This window comes from Thermobia domestica, chromosome 6 (genome assembly GCF_964235325.1).
Source record: "Thermobia domestica chromosome 6, izTheDome1.hap1.1, whole genome shotgun sequence".
Taxonomy (NCBI): Eukaryota; Metazoa; Arthropoda; class Insecta; order Zygentoma; family Lepismatidae; genus Thermobia; species Thermobia domestica.
This window is the reverse complement of record NC_137459.1, coordinates 77,484,585-77,506,940: the sequence shown is the minus strand read 5'-3', so window position 1 is coordinate 77,506,940 and position 22,356 is coordinate 77,484,585. Positions and strand designations below refer to the sequence as shown.

Genomic DNA, 22,356 nt, shown 5'->3' with positions numbered 1-22,356 from the left:
TCATCATGAGCCGAATGAGCTGGTTCATTGTCTGCCAATAGCAGCACCAATTTTGTGACCAGTTTACGACATCTCTTCTTCAGTTTCTCTAGTACTAGTAATAGTTTTCCCCTATGGTAAGCAATAAACTTCTCCAATACTGTATGGCTGCGAAACATGGTCACTTACTCTGAGGGAAGAACATAGACTGAAAGTATTTGAGAACAAGATCCTGAGACGAATATTCGGACCCAAGAGGAACGGTAATGGGGAATGGCGGAAACTTCATAACGAGGAACTACATAATTTATATGGTCTACCCAACATTGTTAGGGTCGTTAAGTCTAGGAGGCTTAGGTGGGCGGGTCATGTAGCTAGGATGGAAGAAAGTAGAAACGCTTTCAAAGTCTTGCCTGGAAGACCAATCGGAAAACGACCATTAGGAGGACCTAGGCGCAGATGGGAAGACAATATTAAGATGGATCTCGCAGAGATTGGAATACCAAATAGAAACTGGATGCAGTTAGCTAAGGATAGAAGTCAGTGGAGAGCTTTTATAAACGCGGCATTGAACCTCCGGGTTTCATAGGCCATAGAGTTAGTTAGTTAGTTATGGTAAGCAATATGTCATGATGACACCTTCACAGTCCCATAAAACGGAAAGCATGACCTTGGCAGTAAACTTCTCCAGTTGTTCCTTTTAAGGGGGGAGGGAGGAGGAGTGTATGCATTGTTTGCTCAATTCCTTTGTTTCTGAGTCATAAAGATAAACCCAACTTTCATCCATAGCCACTAGTGACAAGAAAAAGTCCTCTTCATCTACCTTACAGCGATGCTACATTTCTCTTGCAGCGTCCTCGCGATTTCTCTTCTAGAAAGATATGAGCAGTCATGGCATTCACCGTTCTGACACTTTCTGAAGATGCAGCTGGTTGTGATGATATTCCATTCAGCCCATAACTCATACCTATTGCATACATAACATTTTCAGTGATTATCGTCTTGTATCCCATTATGATCTCAAATTTTTTCATCAAGGCGCTATCATCAGTGAAGGATGGTTTTCCAGATCTAGAGGCACCCGCGGTGGTCGTGTGTCCAGTTTGGAATTGTAGTTTCCACTTGGATACCACCTCAGAATAAATTTTCATAGCCCATAGATATCTTTAATCTTTTCATGGATCTGATTTCCCTTAATGACCCTATCATCGCACATTCAATGATTTACCTGTAAAAAGAAACATGTAAAAACGAAAGAAAGATTTGTTCTAACGAATCTAGAATCTACATTGTTAATATACAATGCCCTATCTATAAAATGCATGTCTGAAGAGTTCGTAGTTTGTCACCTTCTTAGTGACTACACGAACTTTTTGACACCATGCATATTACCCATTTTCTGGCTTTAAGTGACACGGTTCAAAGAAAACAGGTAATAATCTTAGATTATAGCTTGCGACCTTTGGAACGGTATATTTTGAACCTGTACAGATTAATGCGATATTTGTATCCATCGTATCAAAATATAACATATACAAAAGTCGTGCCTCTGTGTCCAATGGTTCAACAAAATTCCATTTTCCTCTGATACTGCAATAATTAATTTTCCCCTCATTCCTCCGGGCTGAAATTCCCCTTCTGGATTTAAATTCTAAAATTCATATGCTTAAATTTAGTTTTCGTTTGTCATGCATAAAAAACGTACCAAGCTAAAGTCTAAGCATGTAGTAGTATGTAAAATATTCATTTCTTTACGAAGTCGAACCCATGACCTCCTGAATGAAACACTCGTGCGCTAGCCATTTGACAAGTGAGGAGAAATGCTCTCTAGTCGTTGTAGTTATTTCTATTAATATACATTTTTGCATTTAGATCACATATTTGACTTCAATGATGCGCTAATATGAAAAAAAAAATATTAAAAAAGATTGGATCAGATGTCGAAAAACAACTTGTTTGGCATATATAGTTCACGACACATGTAAATTCGATGAAATCTCAACATATATCTTCTTAACGCTCGAATCTAAAAGCAGTGCGCATTGAATACATATCCCTGTAAATGGTTTAACATCCACAGAAATTAGGCTGGGTCTAAGTCTGTATTTTAATTTTATTTCCCATATTTAATATATTCTTTATAGGTACTTTATTTGATGCATTCATTTCTTGTGTAAGATTGTCATTTCACATAGTTTCCAATCTAGTGTTACCACTAAACTCAAGAAATTGAAGAAATGATACATTGAAGTTTTTATAATCGAAAAACACATTACATAAACCCAGCACCGTAGCTTAGAGTTTTCTCTTGGGGAACAAGTTTTAATATATATATCCCCCCTTAGAAAAAGTTTTTTTTTCTAGTTCTAAAGCAATAAATAGATCATGCTAAAATTAAAAGATTCATACATGTTCCCTCATATATTTAACATAAGTAAGAGTACAACACAATGAATATGAGAAGTTAGTCAAATTTGTTTCGTTTAAATATTAATTTTTCTTGCTTTTACCTCGGCAAAGGAATTGATAACATCATCGTACTCCAGTTTTTTGGCAATTTGGGATTCTATTGGCAGAAGTGCAAGCGAATTGAGTCTTTCTTCTGACATAGAAACTCTCAAGTAACTTTTTATTAACCTTAATTTGCCGAAACTTCTTCCACATGGTGCAACTGTTACTCGGATACTTAAAAGATCAGCACACATCGCAAACATTTAGAAATATGTCCGTCATATCATTTCTAACAATGAATTGCAACACATCGATAGGGGTTCTACATAATTCAATAATCTATCGAAGAAAATTTTGCAGAAAAATAATCATACAGTGGATAATTGAATTTAACTCTTTAATTGGCAAGCATTGATAGCATTATTTAAAATATTTAGTTTGCCTTTATGGTTGAACCATGTCTTCTCCTGATCATAATTTCGTATTTTTTAAAGTATTTTTTGTACTTTGGTTACAAAATACAGGATGTTTATTTCAAACCAACATTGCCACAAAATAGGGCTTATGTGTCGCTACAGAACAGCATTACCCTATTATGGTCAAATATCATAAGAATATTCTCAGTAATTAGCAACAATTTCGTTGAAATATTTCCTACAGAGCAAGAAATCACAAATAAAAAGAGAAAACAAAGAACTTTCGCGGATCGCAGGAGATAAAGCCCCTGTTGTACTACATTTGACTATCCCCTGCTGAAGAAGATTAGAAGTATCTAAAGAAACGACCCGCATATATATGAATATTGTATGAAAGCAATAATACCAATTAAATTATCACTGAAATTATAATTCGTGCAGATAATATGCACGCAACAGAATGAGATGTTGCTTGAGAACAACAGTGCCAAATAAAGGGTTAATATGCACTAGGTGAATATAGTAAAGTTTAAACTCCGTTCAACTTACCCTGTGCTCCGTCTATCCTCATCCAGTTTTAACTACAACTTGCATAATTCTTTTTGTATAGGGACTGGAAGTCTTGTTCTTAAGTTCTGAACGAAATCGCTGTTCAGCTTCGATAACCTCTTTATCGAGCGTTAGATCGCAAACATAACCATGCATTAGACACTTTGTCGCTTTGTTGAAACACGAGAATTTAGTGAAGTAATATCTTCTTTTAAGCCTCTGACACGAATGCACTGCTATCAATACAATTCAATTAACACAAACCCGGGCCATTATTTTTCTGGGTAAGAACAGGCATTTACCGGTACTCTATTTTTTTATTTATAAAACAATTATTATAAGTTAAACTGTAGGCATGTGTTTGCCACGATTAATCCTTAATAAACATGTTTAATAATTGCGGAGGGCATCATAGTAGGGAGCTTCACTGAAATAGGGACCAGATTATATTTATACTTCATCCTTGGAAATATATATGGTTCAGATGATGAGGCAGCAGAGGCCCCTTAAATGATTTTCAGTTCTATTTAAATGGGATAATGGGTCCATTCAGTGGCGTAACTAAGATCGCGTGGGATCTCCCGCAAAATTCGGAAATAGGCTCCTTCTTTCCATTTTTGTCTTACTCTTTGTGGGCCCTCCCGCATGGCAAGGTCTACGGGGCTGTTAGTTACGCACCTGTGCCCGTTCCATATATGACAAACTAATTAAGGGGACAATATTGACAATTCTCAAAGCCATGCCAATAAATATTATTTCTAGGGTCCTTAATAGTAGATTTCTTTTAACCGAAATGGACCCACGACTCATTTTTGTGTGCTGTTTTGTTTATGGAATGTAGTGAACCTGTAAGTATCATATATTGAGTAAGAAACTTTTTTCTTAAAATGGGCCCCCTCGAACGGCGGAAAGGTTCCTTGGGGGCAGTTGGCTCCTACCCCCCACAAGTTACGGCCTTGCATAAACCAATCAAATAAAATACATCTTAAAGTAGTATACAATATGAAATGACAATAGTGTTTGCTTCGTTTATTACCGTCTTTTATTCTGTTACCGCTGCTTTTTAAGGAATGCATTTAGCTTAAGCTTTAGTAATGAAAGAAATGGCAGTGTTTTAAAGCAACCTCAATAGCAGAGAGACATGGCTTTGGTGGAGAAATTTACTTTACTTTTGAATTTTAAAGACGTTCTCTTACTACCGTCTCTTACTGGAAAGCGAGTACTGCAACTGAATCTCTCCAGAGCATTTATTTTTTTAAGTTATTCGAATTTTCTACCCCTTGCTCTGTCACTTCATATCTCATATTCAAAAATCTCCTAAGCTTTCCACATAAGACTAAACATTGTTATGAAACACAGAATAGCAATTTTTCACTTAACTATAATTCAAGTTCAATAAGGCAAGAAGTTTAACCTTTCTGGATTCATCAAGAACATTAAGTTGGCTTTTCTACTAAAATTAGTATTTGTTGTCACGCTATTATAAATAACATAATATTTTATTTTTCTAGTAATTTCTTGTTTATTTAAGGCTATACGATGTTGAATAATTTCGCATTTTCCATGTTTCAAAGATTAAATCACAAAATCCACTGTGTTTGACGAATTAAAATTCAATTTATTATGCATTGTTCTTGGGATCGATTTTATACGCGGTTTATGAATAGTCTATCATTCAAGCATGACATATTTTCAGATCGAGGAGGTTTTTCATCATGCAAAAATATTAAAAGTTTCAATTCAATTTTTTTTTTTTTTTTTTTTGTTTTGCTAACGTCATAAATTTCTCCCTTGTTGTAACTACAAAATGATTAACCACATAAATGAGGTAACCGAAAAGACAACGTAATTTAGCCACCACGGTTTCATCTCTTAATAAGTAGCTAATGAAAATGGTAATTGCATTTTATTTGCAGAAAAAAACGATAACATAAGCACACGAATTCGAATTAATTATCAATAAAAAAACAGCATCGTTGTTATATGAGATGTTTACCGCACCACTGCATCTGTTTTCAGTATCATGTGCAATGGAAAACACAAATGGATCAAACATTTCACAAAACATTAAAAAAGTACTAAAGGGAGCTCAATTTTCACTCAGGCTTTGATGATTTGCTGTTTGTAAAAGAAAATTAATTAGTTTCAACTTTCATTGAGTTAACTGCATGTCTGAGTTTTCAATGGCTTCACACAAATTTATTTTGAAGTGTTGATTCTTTTTTACATGGTTTATTCCCTGAGGCATCTTTTATTTGTATTTTTTATTGTTATGAGGCAGTCTGTTCAAATATATATATATATATATATATATATATATATATATATATATATATATATATATATATTGGAATCTTCACATTATGTTACTTTGAAAATGATAGTCTGAAATATTTCTTTCTGAGAATTTATTTACTGTACATAGACCATGGATTGTTTAGAAGTTCCAATCATATATATTAGTAATTTTAATAGTAATATGTGTATTGGTAGTATCGTTACCTAAAATATGTACATATTTTTAAACTGAAGTGTTTCCTTTGAAGCAGCAAAAAGATCTGTCATTTCTACTCAGTGACGGTCTTAATTGTAATAGGTAGTTGCGGTAAAATTTGAAGAGTTTCGCAAAGTTTCTAAAGCTAGAACATATATTTTTGGGTCCTTAAATGCTTAATAATTAGATATCATGCTGAAAGATTTTTCTCCGCATGACTGTAAACAAAACATTCCCTTTTAATTTTATTTCATATATTGCCGATGTTTTATAAGGCATAGGGTTGACTAGTTAACGTGACTCACACTTGTAATTTCTCAACTAATGGATAAAAAAGCTCTAAAATTTTGTGTGAAGCAAATATTAAGAGGAGAAAGTCGTTTGGCGTACTACGTTTGACGTAAAATCACCAAATTAGCAGTATCGCTAGCCCGACATAAAGTTGCATTGATTTTTTTTTTTTTGTATTTCAAATCGCATTACATCAAATTATTCCATATTTCAATTTTGATGTTACGAAGGCTAACAGTTTCACATTTATTATTCAATACTTGCAAATCAAATATGTTAAGCATCACAAACATTCACATTTTGAAGTCCACAGATGTGATAATTAAACACTTTTCGAAACAAAGCTTCCTAAACGGTCAAGTTTTTAATCCTTTGTAACTTTGTTCCTATTAATTCGATATTTGTCATACTATGGTCATAGCATCCTAGATTTATACGTCGTAGGTATGAATTGCCTCATCTATCTGAATCGTGTTATTACTGTTGCAGAGGCCTTCACAATTTGTATGTTTGTGATACTGTAGAATTCTTTGTTTGCAACATTGAATAATAAATGTGGTATGTAAATTTTCATTTGACATGCAGATTTGAAATATGTAATTAACTAACAGCGCTATTTGGAAAACAGAACTTTACGTTTCTTGGTTGCATTGGACTTTAGCTTCCTGTAAAAAGGCTATATGAGACGTGGGTCTACAGCTTAACGTGGGATCCAAACCCCATATATAACTGAATTGATGGTTTTATCTCACGCAATCAGGTATTGAGATTAAACCACATACAGCAAAGATTTACAACACAACCCAAAATGTCAGGGCCCGGACATGATTTCTGACAAAACCATAGTGCTCAAGAGACCATGATCTTTCCAACGCCACCACCCATTTCCATCAAGTCCATGCTTAAAAGAAAAATATAATGGACCCGAGTCTAAATTTTCGGGATTCCATTTCCGGATTTTTGAGGTAAGGGTCCGATATCTGATATTACCACTATGCTTAGACTACTCCGAACTTTCCAAAGCCATTACCCTCGTATAACAACTCTATGTTTAATAGGTGTATAGAAGGGACCCGGTCCCAAAAATTCGGGATCCCATTTATGAGGCCTCATGGCCGGGGCCCGATTTCTGACATCACTACTGTGCTCAGAGAATCCGGACCTTTCTAACGCCACCACCCGCGTCCACCAACTCCATGTCTAGTGTGGTTTCCCTTTCGTAGGAGGAATTTAGTGGAATTTTCTCTATACTCTTTCTCACAAATGCCAACCAAAAGTTGCAGACTCCATATTAAAATAACTATATATTTTTATTTGGGTATTGTTCATTCGTATTCAATAAGAAGTGTCAATTTAAAGAATGTATAATTTTACTCAAATTGAATAAGAAGGCACAAAACTTTGGGACTACATTATAGAGCTGCCCTTGAAATCAAAGAACGTAATTTCATTGAGATGAAAAGGACACTAACCCTACAATGCATAGTGCAACAGATATGGGTCATAGCGGTAAATAAATGTGCTTTCCTACATAACGGTATGTATTGCTAATGTATGTTGAACTAGAGTGGGAACGTTCTAAGCTAGTTGTCACAGTTTCCGGATAGATGGCACTATTAATCGTACCGTTACTTCCGTTACTCACTTTTTTTTTGTTGCAAAACTACTTTTTCACAGAAAATTAAAAGAAAATCATGCATTGTAGGGTTAAACTAGTTTTATACATACTTTATTCAACAGTTTCCTATTATAATTAAGTTAGAATAATTTTTTCTTACTTTTTTCGTATGTAGATATGCATACACTGGTCGTCCAGTAGTGGTCACAGACGCAATGGAAAACTGGACAGCTCAACACGTATTTAGCTTCGAATTCTTCAAAAACGTCTACGAACAAAGTTTGGAGTACTGGAGTCTTCAACTTGGATGTCAGTTTTTTCCATATGAGACAGAATTTACGCAATTGAAGGAAGTATTTAATATGAGCGAAGATCGAGCGCATATGAGGGATGGAACAAAACCGTGGTACATAGGTTGGTGAGTACATTGTCATCATGTTTACTTAGAAATTTATGCCTTAGAAATCCCTAGTTTTCTTGTTGTTGTTGTTGTTTTATTTTGTTTGGGTTTGTTTTCTTGGTTTCCAAAAGCTGGAAGATAAAAGTAATAAATGTCTTCAACGATTCATGTGCGTATTTAGATTATATTTTGACTAATATCCTATCCGAAAATCATCTAACAATTTAAATTGTATTTTAGGATTTTGGAACTAGTTGTGTCCTCTCTTTTGACTAACAGATGAAGAAGAAAGTGCCAGAAGACACATATAACATTTACCTTGTATAGTTGACACGAATAACTGAAAAAGTTGTACAACACCATGATTTGAATTGGCGGCTGTTTGACTTAATTTTGAGTTTAGCGTCTCTTTCACCAACGAGGCTATAGGAAGCTTAGACTTAGAGCTTAGCGTAGATCCAAACTACATGAGCTCTCACCGATCTCCCGCGCCAAAGGCGCTTACGCTATCTACGTAGCTGCAAGGGAGCTGTAGAAACAGCATAAGCATGTGGTTCGGTGTAGGAAAAGAGCTTTATATGTGAAACACTAAAAATATTAAATTAACTAGCTGAATATACCCATTCTTTGCATGGGGGCTGTATTTAGAAGCCAATGCCTGTGAGAGTACCACCATTCATTTCAGCGGCCGCGTAAACTATGGATTTGACACTAATATCGGTCATTTTGGGCTATTTTTTCATGTCTCGGTATCGCCTCCCCCACTGACCCCCGGCCCGCATACAATGGTAGCTGAATTTGCAAATCATCGTAACTGGAAGTGTCACCATTGATCTCAGCGACCGCGAAAACTATGGACTTGACACTAATATCGGTCATTTTGGATTGCTTTTACATGTCTCGGTATTCTCCTCCTGGTGACCCCAGGTCCGCAGCCGAATGGGGTAAATGCGATCGAAGTTTCACCATTGATCTCAGTGACCGCGAAAACTATGAATTCGACACTAATATTAGTCATTTTCTACTACTTTTACATGCCCCGGTAAACGCCCTCCTGAGACCCTCCTGGCTGGAATTTTGAAAAAAAAAAAGCTTCGTTTTGGCCTGGGGCTTGGACCAAGGTACCCATGACCAAAATTTGGTAACTGTCAGCCCAGACCTCAGACCGGTCCCGATAAACGCCCCCCTGAGACCCCTCTGGTTCGAAATTTGAAAAAAAAGAAACATTTCGTCTTGATCTGGAGCTTGGACCAAGGTGCCCATGACCGAAATTTGGTAACTCTCGGTCCATTCGTCTGGTCCGCAGGCCGCACACAGACAGACAGACAAACACACAAACAAACTCTTTCTTTTATTCATATTAGATTATACAGTTTTATATGTACCTTGCTTTCGAAAGTAGAACTGTTAAGAAGACATTAAATAAGTTATTATGGGATGCTCTAATACTATAACTATTATCAAGCACAATAACATATTCTTAAAGGTATTTGATCATTCTCTTCTAGCAATGAAATGCCACCTTCAGTGTTAAAGTACGATACATGCGAAAAGTTGTACGGTGTCCGTTTCGAAAGCTATGGTAGAAGGTTGAGTAGGGCCGATCAGGAGGAGTGGGAGCATAAGTGTACACATGGTATAAGCATAGGCGGAGCTATTGGGGGAAGCATAGGGGGGGCATTGCCCTGAACTTTTGACAAAAAATAAAAATGCCACCTATAAGATCCTTCAATTCTCATTTGTATTTACCGTGCTCCCAGCAGACAAAAGGTCTGCTCCCTCAGGAGACAGTTCCTAACTTTGCCCATGGAAGATGTTCAAAGAAGGGTAAGAAGACGTGGAGGAAGAACAACTTTCCGAGAGTGGGGGGGGCAGTGAGGTCCAGGAATGGAGAAAATGAAGCTAAAACGAAGTCTTCGTTGATATCTGAACGGCGTTTGAATGTGAGCTAAGTTAGATATATGACAGACTTGCTAAAATGAGATTTGCATAATATCATTATTGGAGATTTTAATGTGTGATAAATTTGTCGAGACTTATCATGAAGTTTTTGGATTTTGTACAACTAGTAACGGGTAATGGGAATATTCCCGCTGGGAAGGAAAATAAAAATGGGAATATTCCCGGGTTTTTTTCCTGGCATATAAATTCCCAGGAAGGAATTTATTTTCATTTATTTACTTACTTTCCAAATTATAAGAACCTTATGACTAATTGCTTTATTTTCATTTATTATCATTTACTTCTAGGTTTTAAATAATTTGAAGGTTAAAAAATGAAATTCGTTGACTATATTTTATATAACTAGTTATTAATATGATTTTTAAATTTTCATTTCCATTTGCACTAGAAAGTAACAAAGTAGTAATTTATAAATGATGAAAAAAGTTCATAATCTAGAAATCCTGTAGAGATAGAGGTGAAGTACTATCAATACACCCCGAACCACCATCAGTAATGGATGTCGGTCTGCTTGCTGTCTCTGATTCGAATTTCTCTCTCTGGAAAGAATCACATATTAAATAGTGAAATCCCTGTAGTCGTAAGTACACATACTTTGAAAATGTAATGTTTACATATCAAAATTAGGTTTGCTTAACAGGATGTTTTATTAGTACTGGTGTTTCCGGACCTGTGTTAAATAGGATTTGTTTCCTTCCTTTAATACCGGTAACAGTTTAGTAATGGGGCCAAAATTGTCGAAGACAGAATACAACCTGCCTTGCGAGGCACTAACCCGCCTTCACTCGCTGACGATCGATCGGCAATACTGTCTAAATTAAATGTTATTATTGTAACTTAACCGAATGTAAATAGAATATCGCAAAAAGGTCGGTTAAAAGCCTGCCCCTCAAAACTAATGAATAGCTTTCCTTTTATGTGTGCATTTATGTACCAAGCTTTGTTGGCGTAGTTTTGTACACCGAGTATATTGTTCGAAATAGCATATCTGCTTAAATTAGAGATTTAATAGTACACAGTAAGAACACAGTTGATTCCATTCCATCTCGCCTAATGATTTATCAGCCATAGGAATCTAAAAAGATACGAATGTTAGCCATTTAGGCGAGATGGGAATTCCCATCTCGCCTAAAATGGCGGAAATATGGAAGGAGGGAATTTCTGCACTAAATAGGAAATTCCTCTACTAGAATTTTAAACAGATATGTCAATCAATATTGTCAATCTCTGTTAACTACAATATAAATATATAATAAGTACTATACAACAAGAAAACATGGGAGAAGGCGATTTAGTGAATTTAGTTTGCCTTTGGTTTGTTTTGGGAATACTGGAAGGATATTGGCAAACAGAAGCTAATCAGAAACATGATAGAAATATGCAGGATGTTCCACACCGACAAAGTTTGGGAGCTGATTCCTGACACCAAGATAAGACAAAAAGTATAGACCAATCTGGGTGCACAAATGCTTCCTTTTGGTGCTATGACCAGCCGAAAATCTGTCAGAAAAATGCAAGAAACAGCTATAACTCGAGGGAAAATGTCGAATCAAAGTTGGAGGAAAGTGAATGTCCCTTATTTTTAGCCGTAGCTTCCATTAATGCACAACTCGATGTTTTACAGAGGTGGTGCAAGAGTCACCCGAAAGAAATCGACGAATTCCTAGGATCATTTATCAAGCGTTAACTGAGACAAATTAACTACAATAAAATAAAATACGATATTTCAACTAACAAAAGTCTTGGAACATCGTCCAAGTTACAAGAACATAATTAGAATTCGAAAGAGGAAATATACACATATTTGATTGATCTGCTTTGTCTCAGTACAGAATTGGCTTTGGAGGAAGAACTGAAATTATATGAATTCCATAATGTTTAAATGTTATTCTCCGCCATCATTCAGTTGCCTTAACCATTTTCTCCCTTAGCCTGAAGAGCATAATCATGGACCGTTAAACTGAAATATTTCATTTCATTTTCCAGGGGTTGCTTACACTTTGTCGATGGGTCACCGTTAAGATAGTTTTTAATACGTTGTATTATTGTTGTTATTATTTGTAAGGAAGAAGGAGTGTATGGGGCTCATAATTTTAGAAAGCCTGAGAACTAAAGTTGATTGCAAAAATGATAAAGGTAAGAACAAAATTCCATTTGTGAGTCTTTTAACATTATTAGTCATATTATGGGCAAGAAATGTTCACTCAATTTTCTATAGTGTGAAGGAACGGGGAAAATAATTCTACAATAACTAAGTAAAGAGGCTCATAGCCATGTAAAAAGAAAATGTAGTGGCAGGATAGTGCGTCGAAAAATAGCATAGATTATTTCAATTCATATCTGATAAGCTCATTATAATATAGGAGGATATGTATTGAGCACCCTTCATATTAGGATATTTCACATTACAATTAAATAGGCGTTTTAAAGTAATTCCTACAACACCTACGTAGTCAACAATAGTGAACTAAACTGCTTCAGTGATTGCTTCATTGAGTCAGTAATTATTTCTTAATCTATAAGATATTCAGAGAAAATTATTTTAAATTAGGATGAAATTGATAGAGGAACTCACTGAAAGATTCTTAACAGTAACGACGCCAGTTTTAATTAATTGGGTGGGGGTCAAGCGGAGGGACAGAAACAAATTGGGACAGCAAATTTTTGTATACGAAAAGGGTAATTTTATATTATTTCACCTATATCATAATACAATTTGTCTGCGGGGGGCAGGCGTTGCCACACGGAACGGACGCTCGTTTTCTTATTCCCCTCTGGTGTTGTCACTGATTCTTAACTTTTACCTAATTCAAGGTATCGCAAACGTATTATGGCATGAAAAGTGGAGGGGCAGCGCGAACGAAACGTGTGTATGAAACTTGTACTAGGGGAACTTAATAAGAGTAAGACGGAAAAGACAGTCAGTTAACATATAGGAATTATAATAAAGTTAGAAGTTCGTATGATAGTAAGTCCAATAGTGAATTAGTTCAGGAATGTAAATACACTAAGGATACATTCTAAAATTAAAAAAAAAAACAATGAAAAAAAGAAAAGGAAGAAAGATAAGAGAGGGAATAAAGTAATGGATTGGTTATAAAATACAACACATTCTTAACAATTACACTTACAAAAGCTGTGCTCTCCCATGCAACATAAATATTTCAGTATTTTCCAAAAAAACGATGTCATACATTCAGAGAATATGTCTATCGGAAAGGCAGTTCCCCCTCGGAGAATTTATTCTGCTCTGAGGCAAACTAGATTAACCAAACATGCGTGTCTCTTATTTTTGTGAATTCTAACAGTTTTTCTAACTTGGACAATACAGCACGATTTTTGTTCATTGACGTAATGTACACGATTTTAGCCAGTTTTCCTCAGTGAACTTTTGATAAAATATCCCAGGAATTCTTCAATTTCTTTGGGGATCATCCTTGCGCCGCCCCTGCACCACATCTAATTGTGCATAATGAAATATACGACTAAAAATAATGAGCATTCCCTTTTACTAGACTTCGATCCTACATTTTGTCCTCAAGTTATGGCTGCTTTTGCATTTTTCCGACAGATTTTCGGCTGGTCATAGCGTCAAAAGCATTTGTGCACCCAGGATGGTCTACACTTTTTGTCCTATTTTAGTGTCAGGAATCAGCTTCCAAACATTGTCGGTGTTGGTTTCAAACAACCTACAGTATATACTTGTAATGAATTGTGCTGCTGATAGCCTATATGAAACAAGCAGATATTTTTTATGAGATTGTTCTAAACATGGCTGTGACTTACTTGCAGAAGTATACGCGGTGGAAAGTTAACAGAATATAAAATAGAGATATTTTCAATATTGATTGAAATATAATGAAACTAGATTTGATTTTCTTATGTCCGAAAAATTAATAAATGGAGTATTTCTTTTCTGAAATGTGCGTATGATTTCACAATTTCTTAGCGTTGGTGGTTAAAATGCTAGTTCAGGAATTCCCTTTTTACTGCAGAAGTTCCCTCCTTGCGTCTTACCGCCATTTTAGGCGAGATGGGATTAGGCAAGATGGGAATTCCTATCTCGCCTAAAATAACATATATTCTTATCTTGTAGACATCAGTGGCTGATAAAAAATGAAATGAAATGAAATCTTTGAGTTTTACGTCCCACGGTTATGCCGGTTAGGCTAAAGGAGACGGTGATTATGAGAAATGAATGAAATGGTGGAATGAAGAAAGTGGGAGGAAACGGGAGGACCCAGAGAACCCACGCACACGGTGTTTGTCCACCACAAAGTTCACTTGGCGGGAGCAGGGTTTCAACCCGGGACCCCATGGCTGATAAATCGTTGGGCAAGATCGGATTAGGCGAGATGGGAGGACACCACACAGTTACAAAGCACAGTGTACCTCAGATCAACATTCTGCATATGTGTCATCCCATACGCTGGCAATCTTACGAATTTTTCGAGAGACAACGTATGTTTTCCGTCAGTTACCAACCCAATTTGTTTACAACATTTAAACATTTAATATCATTATAATATACTAATAGTAGAGTTAAGCTTAGAAAATCCACTTACGTATAAATTTGAACTGTTTAGCGGTGTAACTACATGGACTTCTATACCAAATGTTTTTTTTCTACATATTTATTCGCGTAAAACATATTGTAAGTAAACATGCGTTTATGCGTAGTCTCTAAATGATATAAAATATTAATAAAATAACATAATACCGTTAAGAATATAATTTTAAATAATTCTCTGGAGATAACAGTAACAAGTTTGTGATGTGTGATGAAAACGAATTTTGAAATCATACTATAGTAATAGTATGCAATTTACTTTGTTTGTACATAAATTCCCAGAATACAGGGTTGTATCCAAAAGTAGTAGGACTGATTTTTTTTTAAAAGTTAATGCACATTTTGGTACATCGACTTAATATTCTTTAAAATAGGTCCCTTGGGCATTCACACACTTCTGGTAGCGGGCCTTCCAGGTCGCGAAGGCCTCCTGGAAGTCGTCCTCCGGGATGCCGTTCAGCGCCCTCGTTGTCGCCGCTTGGACCACATCTACCGAGTCGAAACGATGCCCCTTGAGCTGCCTCTTGATACAGGGGAGTAGGAAGAAGTCCGGCGGTGCCACTTCAGGGCTGTAGGGGGAGTGAGGCAACGTGGAAACGCCGAATTTGGTCAGGAGATCCCTCACAATCCATCCGCCGTTGTCATGGTAGAGATTCCATTTCCCCACCAGGACTGGTCGCACGCGTGTGATCCGATTTCGCAGCCGTGTGAGCACTTTGAGGTAAAATCTTGCATTTACACTCTGTCCAGGACGTACAAACTCCTTATGGACAATGCCACGACGGTCAAAAAATGCAATCAACATCGATTTCGTCGATGAGCTCTCTCCCCTCCCGAAACAACTTGTGCCACTCAAATATCGAGGAACGGCTCATGGTGTCCTCCTTGTAGGCCTGCGTAAGCATGTCCTTGGTTTCGGTCTCTGATTTTACCAGTTTGACGCAAAACTTGATGGCGTACCGCTGCTCCAAATTTCGCTCCATTGCAACTGACGACGAGGCGTCACAACAGGAGGTCACTAACACAGTTGTCCACACTCAGCTAACACACGCAGGCGACTGCCGCCGTTCGACACCTGTTACCAAGGCTCCCCTCCATAACATCCGTCCTTGCAGCCCCCCTACATTGTTCTGAGCGCGAAAGAAAAAATCAGTTCTACTACTTCTGGATACGACCCAGTATTCCCATTTTTGGGAATCTTCCGGGAATTTTCCCAGGGAATATTCCCGAAAAATATCTTCCCGGGAATTTACCCATCACTATGTGTAACCACTTAGATTCTCCAACATGACAAATCTCCGACTCACGCATCCGTTGCTTGTGAGGGAATTTCTTGTCCTCAAACGTGTGCTAACGCTTTTCTATCTACCGTACAGTCCAGATTTGCCCACATCAAACTTCTTTGTGTTGCCGAAACTTAAGATCAGCGTCAAAGGAAACTGTTTCTGGAAAATTACGAAAAGTCCAAACAGCTGTCATGCATTACTCTCGGTAAGCATCTCATTAACACTTCCTGTGCTAATAGAATCAGTGATAGCAACGTTATAAACTCTGCACTGACGCTCAAGAAATATGTTTTGAAAAACACTAAGTGTGTTTCAATTATATTTTTAATAAAACAATATTTTTAGAGAATTTGCCCCATTTCTTTTGGGACAATATCATGTTTATATCAATAAGAGTTTATATCAATAAGAGTTTATCAATAAGAGTTTATATCTGGATTACACAGAGCTTGAATTCAATGTGCCTAGATTTAACGGGAAATTGTTTCAGATTGAGTCTATCTCAAAACATGCTATTTTCTAATAATATGGATAAGGTAGTAAACTCATTAGATAAATTATGACAGTTAATTACTAGTAAAATCATAACAGAAACCAATTTCCTAAGTAAGACTTATATCTGCAACGTGCATGTCTTAGCAACAGTTAGAAATACAGAATTATTGGTTCCCCATACTTTGTTCAGCAGTGCCAAATTACACTAAACATCCAATAACATGATTTTTTTTACAATATAATGTTATTCACGGTTTCTAACATTGTCACTTCCGTGTCACTGACATTTCATGTATTCGTTGCACTAATTGTATCACAGCACCTTGCTGCAATATATTACCACTATTCTGCCCCACGTTTGAATTGTATTTAACATTTTCTAAAGTCAATAGTTTGTCACAATGTACAATTCTGTATCTCGAAAACGATTCTGCAGTCACGCAAATGGTATTGAGAAAACTCAATCAATTTGTTCCAAAAAGAAATCTGGTCACAAGCTGTGAAATATGTTTCTGGGGTACCCTCGTATGCGATGTGCCGTCTTTCATGATTTCGATATATCGAAATTAAATTTATTTTATTTACATGCGAAACTTACCTACTCACTATTATTTCAACGAAATATTTTTTAAAGAAAAAAAAATAAACTACAGAGCTTAAATAATAGCAAAAGGGAAAAACAAACACATAACGTATACCAGAGGCAATAGAAAAGACTAACATTATAGATAGAGAAATTCTGAGCATAAAAACTTACAAAAATCAACAAGACCCAGAAATAATAATAAAATCCATACATGCACACTATGAATAACACAAAGAAATTACTACAAGAACTATAAGAGAATTTATTTTATGTAAAAGAAATAATCAGAAAAAAAAGCAATGAAATAGATCACATATAAACTAGGCATGGAAAAAGTTGCATATTTTAAAAATAAATATTACACAAAATGTTCCAATTCTTTGTTACACGTTTATTCTTCAAATTAATGGAATACATTCGCGCTTTCTTATGGCAGAATATATGCTGTTTAAATAGGTGTGTAAGTTATTTTTTAATGTAGAAAGAAATGTTTTAAATAAACACATACTGTGTCCATTTAATATAAATAATGATGAGTGTCATTTCTGATTTGAGTGACAATTTTCAAGTAGGGGGTCTATAACTTTCTGAAAGGGGCAAATTAAGAAAAATAAATTCATTTAAAATGTGAAAAATGAGTACATGGAAACAATGTTTCACAATAGTGACTGGCAGTTGGTAAAATTACGCACTGATAAACAATATCAAAGACAGGAGAAAATATGGCTTCCCAGTAGTTTGTCAGTAGTAGACTACTATAAAGAACACACTAGTTAGCTATTCTGTTCATTACTTCGGAAGTTGCATGAAAACTGAAACTGGGACTTCATATTGAGGCTCCTAAACTTGCAGATAAGCATTATTTTTTCTCTCTCTCTTTGCGTTCTCATTCATTAGCTATACGACTTCAACTAAATTTTTGCCTCCACGGAAATATCAACTCCATTTTACCACATGAGTGAGGGAATGGTTTATTTTAATTATACGATAAACATATTTCCATTCCTTATCCTTAGGCGTTGAGAAATAACGTAGAGTAGAAGTCCAAATTGTTAGGATGGTCACATACTGAGGAAGCAAACGGGTAGAAGTATGTGTTGCGAATCACTTTCATCCAGAGCAATTTAGTTCTTTACTCCCTCAGTGTGCGTGGTACTTTCACACCTACAACAACAAAGTCTACAGCAAAACACAGAGAACAGACGATAGATAGTTATAGTCTTGGTATATGCGTGCACCAACCAATATGTCCCCGCAATTTTTCCACGCAACAAAGAAATGAGAGTAATCGTCCGACAGTGATCCAAGTATTGTGAGGCGTTGCAAAGATTCTGGAGCACACGCTTGAGCGGCCGACTTACGGAGAATGCACGGAAAACTGATTTCCAACAAACCTCAATGGAAAGAAAATCACACGTAAATGTTGTTTAGACCCGTTTTCTCTTTCAGTATGCAGCCAGACTTACAAGGGATGATTCCATACCGGTACCAAGTACCTGGATAAAACCAATATATCGTCTGAAAGCTCTTAACATGAGAAGTACGAAACCGTTTTCAAATCACGGGCAAACCCGGAACCTGATCCTATAAGGAGCCAATTTGTTGGTGTTTGCGACTCTAAGTAAAAATGAATGTTACGATGCATCACGAGTAAGTGCCTGAGTCCATCATGATCCTTTTTAACTCATTGCTAGAACGTGACTCTGGCAAGAGTTTGGTAATATCGCTCTGCAACCAGACGTACCCATTTGGTCAGTGTTGCCAACGAATTGTAAATATAATGTGGCAAATGGTTTCTCTACCACTGGACGTATATCCATGTAACTTGGCATAAACATAATTCGTCACTAGTGAAAATATACCGTGGACGTATTCCTCTCTTAAGAACCCCAGTTTGTCAGTGTTGCCAACCAATTCTAAAAATGAGAAGGTGTAAAACAGGTTCCGTACGAAAAGACGTTTACACACCAAGCTTGACAGAACTATCGCACGATACTATAGCACAAAAACGCTGAATGTGACCATCTCCCAACCATTTTAGGTTGTCAGTGTTGCGAACCAAGTGTAAACATCACAATGTTGCAAATGGCGTGCGTGCTATGGGACGAATATAAAACAAATGTGACAGAAGCAGCATTGGATAATGGAAAACATAATGTGAGTGTTCCCGTCTCCCAACCACCCCAGTTTAGCAGTGTTGCCAACTAATGCGGACATTCAAGATTATGCATGAAGTCTACAGCATTGTCAAACATTATTAGACTGTGACCCATGCTAGGTTTTCCATTGTCCAATGTTGCTTATGTCACATTTGTTATATATTGGTTCAATTGCAAGCACACCACTTGCAACATCGTGATGTTCACATTTTATTGGCAACACTGACAATCTAGAATGGTTGGAAAACGGTTACACTCAACGTCTTTTTGCTATATGATGTGATGTTTCGAGTGATCATGTGATGTTTCTACCAAGGTTGGTGTATAAATTTCTCATCATATGAACCTGTTTTACACCTTCTCATTTTTACAATTGGTTGGCAACACTGACAAACTGAGGTCCTTGATAGAGGAATACGTCCATTATATATTTTCTCTAGTGACGAATGATGTTTATTCCACGTTACATGGATATACGTCTAGTGGTAGAGAAACCATTTGCCACATTATATTTACAATTCGTTGCAACACTGACCGAATGGGTACGTCTGTGTGCAAAGTGATATTACCAAACCCTTGCCGGAGCCACGTTCTAGCAACGAGCCGAAAAGGAACGTAATGAGCTCAGATGCTTACGTGTTATGGTTCATGACATTCATTCTTACTTCTGTCGAGTATGTCATACATAGAGTCACAAACAGCAACAAACTGGCCCCTTGTAGGGTGAAGTTGTGGGTTTGCCCGTGATTTGAAAACGGTTTCGTACTTCTCATGACAAGATCTTTCAGACAATATGTAGGTTTTATCCAGGTACTTGGTCCCGATATGGAATCATCCCTAGTTAGAAAGTTATATATAGCGTAAATTGTGTCAAATTTTAAAATGCCACTTCGGTGGATTTTATATAATATGTATGAGTTTGCTTTCCTAAAACAGGTTCAAGCTCTTCTGTGGTACTGTAACACAGGGGCGGATCCAGGGCGGGGGCCATCGGGGTGATAGACCCCCATAAAAGGAAACTTTCTTTTTTTTATATATAAATAAATACCATCCCAGAGTTTGGAGCTCTTAAACGTAGCTCGAAGTAGCAGTATTACAACCCCCGCTCCCAGAAGTCCGCCTTGGATCCGCCCCTGCTAGTTAGACAGAGCCGTTAAGCCAGTAGAGTTGGGTTGGAATGAACAGTTATTTTTCCTTGTGACTAAAAATGTACAAGACAATCTTGAAAATAAAAGCGGGAGAATAGGAATAGGTTGACAATTAGAGCTAAAGAATTGTGTACTAATTAATGCATTAATATTACGTAGTAACATCAAGTAATGTTCCTGTGATACCAGGAACTTTGGCTGCTTACTATGCCAAGAAACCAGACCTTTCCCAGATACTATTGTGTCTCGTAATTGATAGGAATCGTACCGCTCTACACTGGAACTATTATTGATATTCGGCACACGCTTATGATCTATAACTACAGAATGCTATTTGCATACTTTCTAATCATATCTTCTAATCTTTCACGTTGAAACTTCTAATCTTCTGACTTCCCTCTAGGACTGGATGGAGTTACTTTGATATTTCACACTGTTTTGAATACAATGAACCTTTATCACGTGACTTACAAAACTTTTGATACTTTCCTTCCTTTTTTTTTTACTTTTCGCCAGTTTTTATCGTTCTCTAAACCACTGTGAGCTGGTGCGTTTTGCATTTATTCTTACGTTTTGATGTCATATATTGTTTGGATCAAAATTGGGAAATAATCTTTACACTGAAAAGTGTAAAATTCAGGGTGTTGATACATACATCTAAGTTTCACTTACATGACTTATAACTCTTTCAACATGAAAATTATGTAGCAGACAAACATCGTGTCCATGATTCATTTCTTTCTGATTTGCTCTTATAATTTCACGAATTAATAACATTTACTAGCCCAGCATGCTCATCCACTATGTTAATGTTCGTGGGTTCAAATTTTCGTGGAAGTTCAGTGCTAGTACCTAGTAGTGATTTGAGCTTCACTTTTATAGTAGTAGGAAAAGTGTAACACACAAACATACCCTGCAGGCTGTTCTAATAGACAGGGATGATTTTAATTGTGGGCATTCTTGTTGAATTGTTGTTCCCAACTGACGTGTCGCACAGTCCTACAGGGTGCGTGGCTAAATTAAATAATTTAAAAATCATAAGGCATTTAATAATTTATTAAAATCATCTTTGAGACAGATTGCTAAATTCAACGCCTCTAGCGACGGCAACAATGTTCAGCACTACATACAGGGATACAGGGAGAGTCATTACTTCATAGAAACTTATGCTTTTACACTATTAAAATGTTTTTGTTGGGATTTTCTCCTCTTTTGAACTCACTTCTTCCCCTTAAGATGAGCATTTTAATGCAAGTAACTTATGGCATGGTCATTAAACCTACATTGCATGAATTAACGTAATTAAGAGAAAAAATCAAAAGGTGGCTAAAGATATTTATATTTATAGTATAAAATAATTAAGACTGGAAACATTGTCCTACCTCATGTATATTACGAGGGAGGGGCTGTGACTTCCAGGTAACATCATGCAATACTAGTAAATAGGTAATTAATTATTCATTACAAGATTTTTTTTAAGAAAAAGACAAGATTTATTTTCTTATTTGTTTAATGTAGTTATATAAATATAAAACTATGTCAAATGATAGTTTACAAATGGATTTATCTATTTATTTATTTATTTTTGAATTTATTTCTTTCAACACTTGTTAGTTTACATGAAAGTCCTTGAAACATTTTTTTGTTGGAGTAAAGCACAAGACGCATTAGACTTTATACACTTGAGTAGTAGAAAATGGATCGATCTGGAACAGTATCAATCAATTCACGAGCCCCTGGGAAATTGAGCACCTTGCACCGTGAGCCCACGGTCTTTTACGACCTCCATTTTAGGGGTGAATTTGTTCCCTTTTATGACCACATTTTAGGGGGTGTATTCGTTCCCTTTTACGAGCACTTTTTAGGGGTGAACTCGTTCCCTTTTATGAGCATATTTTTCAACCCTTATTTTAACATAGCATAGCATACATGGAGACTATGAACACACACAA

General features: G+C 36.4%; 1 protein-coding gene across 1 annotated transcript in view; it reads left to right on the top strand.

The window, feature by feature from the left end:
- Positions 1-22,356, top strand: part of LOC145688064 (uncharacterized) — a gene marked incomplete in the record, with an annotated part of 846,580 nt that overhangs the window by 383,713 nt on the left and 440,511 nt on the right. The window contains 1 exon segment of the mRNA XM_081761771.1: positions 7,974-8,216. Coding sequence (XP_081617897.1) covers positions 7,974-8,216 — 243 coding nt within the window.